General features: G+C 43.5%; 1 protein-coding gene across 38 annotated transcripts in view; it reads right to left on the reverse strand.

The window, feature by feature from the left end:
- Window positions 1–8,015, reverse strand: part of SYNRG (synergin gamma) — an 88,087-nt gene extending 80,072 nt beyond the window's left edge. For all 38 annotated transcript variants that reach the window (XM_042255386.2, XM_060395209.1, XM_060395207.1 and 35 more), the window contains exons 1-2: window positions 7,844–8,015; window positions 334–374 (exon numbers count right to left, since the gene is read on the reverse strand). In XM_042255386.2, coding sequence (XP_042111320.1) covers window positions 334–374; window positions 7,844–7,920 — 118 coding nt within the window. In that variant the 5' untranslated portion in view covers window positions 7,921–8,015. The remainder of the gene's footprint in view (window positions 1–333; window positions 375–7,843) is intronic.
- Between the last annotated feature and the right edge of the window lie 2,451 nt (window positions 8,016–10,466).

The following is a 10,466-nucleotide window of genomic DNA, read 5'->3' on the forward strand; positions in this document are numbered from 1 at the left end:
AGGTGAAAGCTGGCATTCAGAGAACTTCAGTTCATTTCATTTTCGTCACTTGTTTCTTTAATACTCCTGTCTTAAAAGTCTCCTTCACCTCTGAGGTTAAATAACCACCTGTTGATTTGATATTTAACTAAGTTTGGGAGAAATGAGGAATCATTTTTCTTATTCCCCATTACCCATTTTTTTTTAGAAATTTTAGGAGTAAGCTATCAGGTTCAAGACAACAAGAAAATTTTACTCTATTTGAAAGCAACAGAACTTTTTTTACTCATTTAATCCCCAAGTTCAGAAACAAATAGTGAAAAGTGAAAGCTGACAACATAAACTTTCACGTACCTTGAGGGGGTCTCAATCCACTGGCAACTGGAAACACGAAGCTGAAAACGCAACAAAGATACATCAGGACTGGGACTGCCCTGGTGGCCCAGCGGCTGAGGATCTGCCTGGCAACGTAGGGGATGTGGGTTTGATCCCTGGCTGCAGAACTAAGACCCCACACGCCTAGGGCAACTAAGTCTGCCTGTCCCAGCTACTGAACCCGCATGTCGCAACCGAGACCCAATGCAGCCAAATAAATAATATTTTTAAAAAATATATGAGGATCTTCCTAGTGCAAAGATTTCAGATAAAACATAATATTTTACATAAATAAAACTGTAGCCAGGGCCCTGGTATCTGTTCCACAGTGCAAAAAAATATAGAATTATCCACCATCAAAACAGTTTGAGCATCCACAGTTTGCATGACAGTCAGCAGGTTAGCCAAGGGGGGAAATTTTGAACCAGAAGAGATAAGACTTTGAAACTGATCCTGGTTCTGTCGCTGTGTGACTCCCCTGGATTCCGATCTCTTCATCCATAAAATGAGAGGGCTGGATTAGATTCAATTCAGTGAACACTTATTGGGTGCCTATTACACGAAAGGCCTGAATGAGCTCAGGCTTGCTGAAGACACAGATGCAGGCAAATAACTTTTAACATAGGATAGACTGTACTAGGGCCTGTGAGAGGGCCAGAATACTAACAGAAATGAGAAGAAAACAGACTAATTTGATCAGTTAAATCTTGGGAAGGTTTCTGGAGGTAACTCTCAAGCTGTATCTTAAAAGAAAGGCACACTACACAGCAACAGTTTGAACAGAAGTTCAGAGGCCGAAGCTGTAGCATGTTCAGAAAAATGATTTAAGGCTGAATACAAGACACAGGACTGGAAAAGTAAGCAGACTGAAGAAGGCCTTTAAAATGTTTGATTTTGAATACTACATAAAGTCAGATTTTTAAGAATTGTGGTAAAATATACATAATATAAAACTTTACCATTTTAACCATTTTTAAGTGTACAGTTCAGTGGCATTACAATGTTGTACAACCTCCACCAAGATCCATTTCCACAGCTTTTTCACCATCCCAAACAGAAACTCTGTAGTCATTAAACAATAACTCCCATTACTTTCTCCCCCCTCAACCCCTCGTAACCGCTATTCTACTTTTTGGTTTGATGAATTTGTCTATTCTAGCCACCTTCAATGGAATCATACAATACTGGTCCTTTCGTATCTGGCTTATTTCACTTAGCATAACATTTTCAAGGTTCATCAAGCTGTAGCATGTGTCAGAATTTCATTCCCTTTTATGGCTGAATAATATTCCATTGTTTGTACTTACCACATTTCGCTTATCCAACTCATCTGTTGATGGACAGCTGAGTTGGCTGTTGTGAATAATGCTGTTATAAACACTGATGTACAAGTATCTCTTGGGAGTCCCTCTTTCAATTCTTCTGGGTCTCTACCTAGGAGTGGAGTTGCTGGGCCACATAGTAATTCTCTGGTAACTTTTTGAAAAACTACCTGTTTTCCACAGCAGCTGTGTCATTTTGCATTCCCAATGGACCAGGCGGAGGGTCCACATCCTCCATCAACACTTATTTTCTGGATTTTTGTTTGTTTATAATGATAGTTATCCTAATGAGCGTGAAGGACCTCACTGTGATTTGGATGTACATTTCCCTGATGTCAGAGGTTTTCAGCAGAGAAATGATCAGAAACGTGCTGTATGTTTCTCTGGTAATGGGGTATGCAGAGAAGACTTGAAGTAACAAGAAACAGCTAAGGAAACTACTAAAGTAATCTTAATAAGAAAAGGGCCATAACCAGAGTAGTGGGAACGAACAAGAAGAGGTGAATGAAAGTTATTTAAAAGGAAGAATCAACAGGACTTAGCACCTACCTGGATGGAGAACAGTATTGAAAAAGCTGAAAGAACTGAAGATGCCTCTGAAATTTGGGGCCTGAGTGACTACAAGGATGGTGACGCTGTTCACTGCAGACAGGAACCCAGTGTTAACAGGTGTGGGGAGTATGGTGCTAGGACGGTGTCCATGAGGAGCGTTCTAACAGGTAATTGGACAAGTAACACCAGATCAGGAGAAGGGTCTGCATCAACCTAGCTAGGCTCTTTTTTTATTTTCTGGCCACACTTTGTGGCATGTGGGATCTTAGTTCTCTGACTAGGGATCAAATCCGTGCCCCCTGAAGTGGAAGTACAGAGTCTTAAGCACTGGACCACCAGTGATTAAGTAGGAAGTCCCCTAGGCTCTTTTAAATAAAGGTAAAAAGAGAAAAAAAATTAAGGTCTGGTTGCGGATGAAGGAGTCAAAGGGATGTGTATACATAGTGAGAAGACAACAAAAGGCAACCGTGGAGAATTCTTAGTGAAAACTGTGTAGGGAATGGTCACTGACAACCAAGGAAATCGATTATAACTGAAAGTTATAATTGGGGTAGGACCACATTTAAGGAAGGAGTTACCAGTGTCTCATGCTATAGAGAAGTTGATAACAATGGGGATTAATAAATAAAGATTGCTGTTTTAAAAAATGATGATCTTTGAGCGAACAGTTTCATCACAGGAAACAGGAGCTGCAGAGATAAAGATTTAGGATACAAAAGATATAATTAGAAACTGAGAAACAAGGTTTTTGAGAGGATAGGATTAACACAGCAAAAGGACGAAGGACTTCTTTCTCTGAGACCAGAGGGAAAGAAAATGGGACAAATACAGAGGAAGGAAAAATCTGAGTCCTTAAATCCGGAAGATAAGAATCTGAAGGGGATTTCTGAGAGTCTTTATAGGCACATAGTGAGATCCAGAATAGTATGCCAAATTTAGGTGTCTTTGCATTTTTTTATTGCACAACACCCCCCTTGACCCAGGAAAAGGGCTAAAACCCAAACTGCAGAGTCTTCTAACTTTAAAACACTTTGATCAAGAACTTTTTGGTAAGGTGGTTTACAAATTTCTAGTTGGACAGCTATCGGGTTACATGTCATTTACAGCCTTGTAGAGGATCTGAAACACTCACAAATTCTGCTGACAAGTGGGCCTGCACCCAAAGAGAGGCCTGAACAGTGAACAGCTTTTCTGAACAGCACACAAAATTTTTTAGCTAAGCAATGTGTTAACTGGATAACATGTTTAAACTGCAAGTTGAAATTTGGTAGGACTCAGTTTTTTTTTAAGTTAATCATACACTAAGATTTACAAACTGAGGAGCAGTGCATTTAAGTATTCAACATGTTGAGACTTCAAAATCAGTTTTAAAGATTATAGACCTATAAAGGTTACTTTGAAAACATACACAAAAACTAAATTAAGGATATTAATAGATAAAGAAGATGTAGTACATAATTACAATGGAATATCACTCGGCAATAAAAGGGAACAGAATTGGGTCATTTGTAGAGACCCGAATGGACCTAGAGACTGTCACACAGAGTAAATTAAGTCAGAAAGAGAAACACAAATATCATATATTAATGCATATATGTGGAATCTAGAAAAACAATACACATGATCTTATTTGCAAAACAGAAATAGAGACACAGGCATAGAGAACAAAGGTATGAACCCCAAGGGGGAGAAGGGGAGCAGTGGGAGGAATTGAGAGAGGGATGACATATACACACTATTGATACTATACACTATATACATACTATTTAACTATGAGAACCTACTGTATAGTTCAGGGAACCCTGTTCAGTGCTCTGTGGTGACCTAAATAGGAAAGAAATCCAAGAAAGAGGGGACATATGTATATGTATAGCTGATTCACTTTGCTGTACAGTAGAAACTGACATAAACTGTAAAGCAACATTTTAACAAAAATTAACAAAAATAAGAGTATTACTGACAAACATGACTTACTCCAATAATTATACAACAACCCAAACTACCTACTGACCTATTTACCACTCATAAGACTCTCTGAAATGTTTAGACCACTAACAGCCACCATACTTAAAGACCGGTAAGATACTGATAAAGACAGCAAAGCTTGGCCAAAAACTGGGCAGCAAGATGACAAGCACTTTGATTTCAAAGGTGAAACCACTACGCATTACTTACGACCTAGTCTGAGAGCAGCACTGTGAGCTCTGTTCATCACATGCCCATCTCATTCATCCTCCACTTTCCGCTACCTTCGTGACTAACCCACACCAGCCTTCACTTCTCTCTGAAGCCTGGACTTAACAAGACTTCCCAGTGGATCTCCCCACCGGCAGCCTCTATGGCTTCTAATGCAGTTCATGTCGCACAGGTGAGGCGCATCTCCCTAAAGGACCATTTGATAAGGCTGCACGTGTGCGTGCTAAATTGCTTCAGTCATGTCTGACTCTGTAAGACCCCATGGACTGCAGCCCGCCAGGCTCCTCTGTCCATGGGATTCTCCAGGCAAGAATACTGGAGTGGGTTGCATGCCCTCCTCCAGGGGGTTTTCCCAACCCAGGGATGGAACCCACGTCTCTTACATCTCCTGAGCTGCTAGGAGGGTTCTTTACCACTAGCGCCACCTGGGAAACCCTTGATAAGGCTGCTCCTGGGATTAAAACAATGTAGTGATTCCTCCTTAAATCAAATTTCCTTAGTTTATATTCAAGGCCCGTTCCAGTTGTACCAGAATTTTTTCAGTTTTCTCTCACAACTCTTCTCTCCCACTCAGTGCCACAGTCCATCCATCCAGCCTACCTGCTGTCCCCTACTGTTCACTAGGCCTTCCCATCTCCATGACAATTTCTTGACCCTCTCCTCTTCCTCAAAATGAAAGAAAAAGGAAGAAAGTGAAGTCGCTCAGTCGTGTCCGACTCTTTGCGATCCCGTGGACTGTAGCCCACCCAGGCTCCTCCGTCCATGGGATTCTCCAGGCAAGAATACTGGAGTGGGTTGCCATTTCCTTCACCAGGGGATCTTCCGGATCCAGGGATCGAACCCAGGTCTCCCGCATTGCAGGCAGAAAGCATTGCTGCTGCTGCTGCTAAGTCGCTTCAGTCGTGTCCAACTCTGTCAGACCCCATAGATGGCAGCCCATCAGGCTCCACTATCCCTGGGATTCTCCAGGCAAGAACACTGGAGTGGGTTGCCATTTCCTTCTCCAGCGCATGAAAGTGAAAAGTCAAAGTGAAGTCGCTCAGTCGTGTTTGACTCTTAGCGACCACATGGACTGCAGCCTACCAGGCTCCTCCATCCATGGGATTTTCCAGGCAAGAGTACTGGAGTGGGGTGCCACTGCCTTCTCCGAGAAAGCATTGCAGGCTTTATTTAACCTCTGAGCCACCAGGGCAGACCCCTCCTCAAAATGAGGCCCAGCTGAAATAGCTCTTCTTTGCCTCCAATGATGCTTGAATCCACAAATATTTATAGAATGTTTCCTGTGTGTACAATGTGCTACAGCTGTGGAAGATAAAAAGGTGAGGAGGCCCATAAGGAGCTTATAAAAGCAGGAAATGGACAAGCTTACAAATGATACTATCCCAGAAGGATACAGACTAACCAAGATTTTTCAACTTTTTTTTTCCCTAGTATACTTGACTTAAAAAATGCTTTTTTACTTCTCATCTCTTGGGTAGATTTTGCCCTTTACACAACTCTACAATTTATTCCAAGTAGCCCAGTCAGGATACCAGTCAAAAGTAGGCTAACATTAGTAAAGTTGGAAAATGCCAGTGCTTTTTGCTTAGCCTCTTAGCAAACAGACAAGTACCTAAGAAATATAGTAAATTATAGTTAATGGATTTCCTCTATTAAAAGCTGAAAGAGACCGCCTGGTTCTTCTTCTTTTTCCCTAAAATATACTTAGGTTGCAGCCATAACGTTAGCTTCTTCAGCCCTCACCACTGGTCTCTAAAAACTGTACACTTTTTAAATTAACCACAGTTTCTCAGCCTCGGAAAATCTCCAATACAGGGAATACTTACCAGACAATTTTCAATATAAAATTGAGTTATTCTCTCATATATCCTCTAGTTTAATAATGCAACATTGCTACAACCAAATTTTAAATAGAAAACAAAAATTTTTAAGTTCTAATTTCTATCACAATTCAGGCCATAGTTAGGGAAAAAAAATTGTGCTCATGTTAAACTACTACAAACTAAAGGAAATGATTTACTCAACTTTCTACACTGAAGATGCCTTCATCTTTTTTGAAAAACAAAAACAAACCCCAAATGAAAAACACCCCCCAAAAAACCCCCAAAACAACAACCAAAAAAACCCAAACTTGTGTCTAGAATGCTGAATTCTTTTAAGTTTATATTTCCCCAGAACTTGGTGCCATGATTCATCATATACTTGATCAAATTAATGCCACTCACAAACATTTTAAAAATGGTCCTGATGATCAGAAGAGACTGACATATTTGTCTTCTCCAGCCAGTAATGACTTATGCTAAAAAAAACCCCCAAATATGCTGAAAAACTAATGCAACAGTGAAAATCTGAAAACAAAAGGGAAAAAAGGCAGTCTTAAATCTAAAGCTAAAGGTGTAGAGAAAATGAAAGATGGAGTCGCACACAGGTGGTTTATTTAACAGCAACTGCTTCTTTTTTCTGACATATATATATTACAAGCACCTTCAAGAGGTGATGACTTTAAAGGCTTCACACTGCGGTATTCATGACTCCAAAATTAAAACCCTGCATATCAAAAAACTAACACTTGGTTTTCCAAAAATAATTTGGGATGCTTAAGATAAAGAACTAAATTTATCTCCAAACGTGTATGAACCTCGGGTTGGCTAGCAAAACAAAGTCAGACTAGGTCATTAACAGAAATGGGATGTAAACTTCACAGAATCAAGCATTTCCTCAAACGGTAAACTTGCCAGGTTGCACTCTTCATTTGTTTTATCGTTCTGGATATGAGAAGCATTGGCGATTAGCAGCTGAAATATGACAGAAAAAGCAAATTTGTTTAAGGATTAAGTAAAAGTCTGGAAGCTTTGTCCTGATAACTGCCTACGTGCTGCTCAACAGTGAACTGGTGTTTATTGAGGAGCCAGGTGTTAAGAATTACTTCCACAAGAGCTCTTTAGCAAATGCAAAGGTCTTCAGGTTTTCCTGTTTCTGGTATGTTAAGGAAGTAAAGGACAAGTCGCTGAAAGCCGAACAGTGTGCGAAGAGACACACACACATATATCTTGGAAACACCTGTCCAGCTCTCTGAAAAGATCTTTCGGAGCCCCTGGTGAAGCCCTGGGAAAGGGAAGGCTCTGGCAGCTTCAGATCCAGCCGGGCTAGAAGCGAGGCGTCGGGGTCCCTTCTTGACCCACCCGGCCGGCTGCCAGCCGCACCAAAGGGACCCTCGCCTCCTCCCCGTCTCCTCCCCGCTCGGCCCCAAAGCACCCGGCGCCCAGCCTCCATCCGCCCCTTCGGCCTAGGTTACCGGAGGACGACCCTTCTCCCGCAGCCCTAGTTTCCAGGGAACAGGGGTCGGCGCCGGCTAAAACCGCCATAACCGCAGACCACCCGTCGACGGGGCGCGTCCTGGCCCAGCTCCTCACACCCACCTGCCTCCCCCGGCGGCCCCCGCGCCGGCTCCCGCGGCCCCGCCGCCGCCAGCTCCACTTCCCGGCCGCAGCGCCATCTTGCTCCGGGCCCGCCGCTGCCACCTTCCCAGCAGCTGTCAACTCCCGACAGCCACTTCCGGGGCGAACTCCAGGCCCCACCTTGCCGCGGCCTGGGGCGACGGGGCGGGGCCGCGGGCCCACGTGACCCTCAGCGCCCGGGGGAGGGGCCGCGCCACCTCGTCACGTGACCCGGCCGCCGAAGAGGGGACTCTGGGTGCATTTCTGGTTCGGGGAGGCTGGCGGGGCGGTCTGGTCCCAGTTCTAAGGGAGCTGATTCGTCTCTGGGAAGGCTTTGTGGAGGGCACAGCTGGCCGAGCTGCAGGGAGTCGTCGTCGTTCCTGCGTTTGAAAAATCATCATCTTGGTTAATGGAAAGAATAGAGTCCAGTTTGAAAAACTGGATGGTGGGTACACGCGTGTTCTTTTATTGCGACTTTTTACACAAAGGATAGATGGAGCCTGAATGCTCCTTTCATAGCTTCACAATGTCCATTAGTGATGAGCTCTACTTTTCCCCTGGAACTTGGAAGATTTTTTTGGGCACCTGTCCTAAAAGCTGAAGATGTTTCAGTTCAGTTCAGTTCAATTCAGTCGCTCAGTCGTGTCCGACTCTCTGCGACCCCATGAATTGCAGCACGCCAGACCTCCCTGGATGGAGGAGCCTAGTAGGCTGCAGTCCATGGGGTCGCTAAGAGTCGGACACGACTGAGTGACTTCACTTTCACTTTTCACTTTCATGCATTGGAGAAGGAAATGGCAAACCACTCCAGTGTTCTTGCCTGCAGAATCCCAGGGGAGAGGGAGCCTGGTGGGCTGCCGTTTCTGGGGTCGCACAGAGTTGGAAGCGACTTAGCAGCAGCAGGCAGTCCTGTCCATCACCAGCTCCTGGAGTTCACTCAAACTCACCTCCATCAAGTCGGTGATGCCATCCAGCCATCTCATCCTCTGTCGTCCCCTTCCCTCCTGCCCCCAATCCCTCCCAGCATCAGTCTTTTCCACTGAGTCAACTCCTCGCATGAGGTGGCCAAAGTACTGGAGTTTCAGCTTCAGCATCAGACCTTCCAAAGAACACTCAGGACTGATCTCCTTTAGAATGGACTGGTTGGATCTCCTTGCAGTCCAAGGGACTCTCAAGGGTCTTCTCCAACACCACAGTTCAAAAGCATCAATTCTTCGGCACTCAGCTTTCTTCACAGTCCAACTCTCACATCCATATATGACTACTGGAAAAACCATAGCCTTGGTTAGATGGACTTTTGTTGGCAAAGTAATGTCTCTGCTTTTGAATATGCTGTCTAGGTTGGTCATAACTTTCCTTCCAAGGAGTAAGAGTCTTTTTAATTTCATGGCTGCAATCACCAGAAGCTGTTTAGTCACCTGGTAATCCGCATTTTTCTTTTACTTACAATCAGGGCCCAAACAGTGGTGCATGGGAAGGTTTATTGCACCTAACCTATCTGGGCATATTTTCACTGTGATTTTTTTTCCTAGTCAAACTACTATAAGTAAGTGTAAAAGTTGAATGTAAACTTTTTCAAGCCTTAGGTAGCGTTTGCTTATTAGCAAGTAATGGGTTTGTTGGGTTGAAGGAATTATAAGTGGGAATCAAGATTTCGGGGGTGGGGGTGGGGGTGGGGATATCGACAACCTCAGATATGCAAATGATTGACAGAAAGTGAAGAAAACCCGAGCCTCTTGATAAGGGTGAAAGAGGAGTGAAAAAGCTGGCTTGAAACTCAACATGAAAACAACTAAGGTCAGAACTTCCAGCCAGCCGCATCACTTCATGGCAAACAGAAGGGAAAAAGGGGAAAGTGACAGATTTTATTTTCTTAGGCTCCAAAATCATTGCGGACAGTGCAGAAGGTAACGGCAATTATGAAATTAAAGGACGCTTGCTCCTTGGAAGGAAATCTATGACAAACCTAGACAGTGTATTAAAAAGCAGAGACTTCACTTTGCCGACAAAGGTTAATGTAATCAAAGCTGTGGTTTTTCCAATAGTCATGTATGGGTTTAAGAGTTGGACCATAAAGAAGGCTGAGCACCAAAGAAGTGATTCATTGGAACTGCGGTGCTGAAGATTCTTTAGAGTCCCTTGGGCTGTAAGGAGATCAAACTAGTCAATCCCCAGGTAAATCCATCCTGAATATTCATTGGAAAGACGGATGCTGAAGCTCCAATACTTTGGCTCCCTGATGTAAAGAGCTGAGTCATTGCAAAAGGCTCTGGTGCTGGGAAAGAGTAAAGCCAAAGGGAGACGGGGGCAGCTGAGGATGAGATGATTGGACAGCATCACCCAATGGACATGAATCTGAGCAAACTCTGGGAGATAGTGGAGGACAGGGGAGCCTGGCATGCTGCAGTCCTTGGGACTGCAAAGAGTCAGACACACTTAGCTACTGAACAAGTAACATTATAGTTAGCTTTATCTTTTACTCTTGCCTCAGGGCTTTTACAGGGAGACAGTTTGTAATAATAGTTATCCTTTATTGGGCACACATCACTGGTTAGAAACTTTATTGTATTGTTTCAAATCCTCAGTGTTCCTAAGAGTTACTATT

The sequence above is a fragment of the Ovis aries genome, chromosome 11, assembly GCF_016772045.2.
Source record: "Ovis aries strain OAR_USU_Benz2616 breed Rambouillet chromosome 11, ARS-UI_Ramb_v3.0, whole genome shotgun sequence".
Lineage (NCBI taxonomy): Eukaryota > Metazoa > Chordata > Mammalia > Artiodactyla > Bovidae > Ovis > Ovis aries.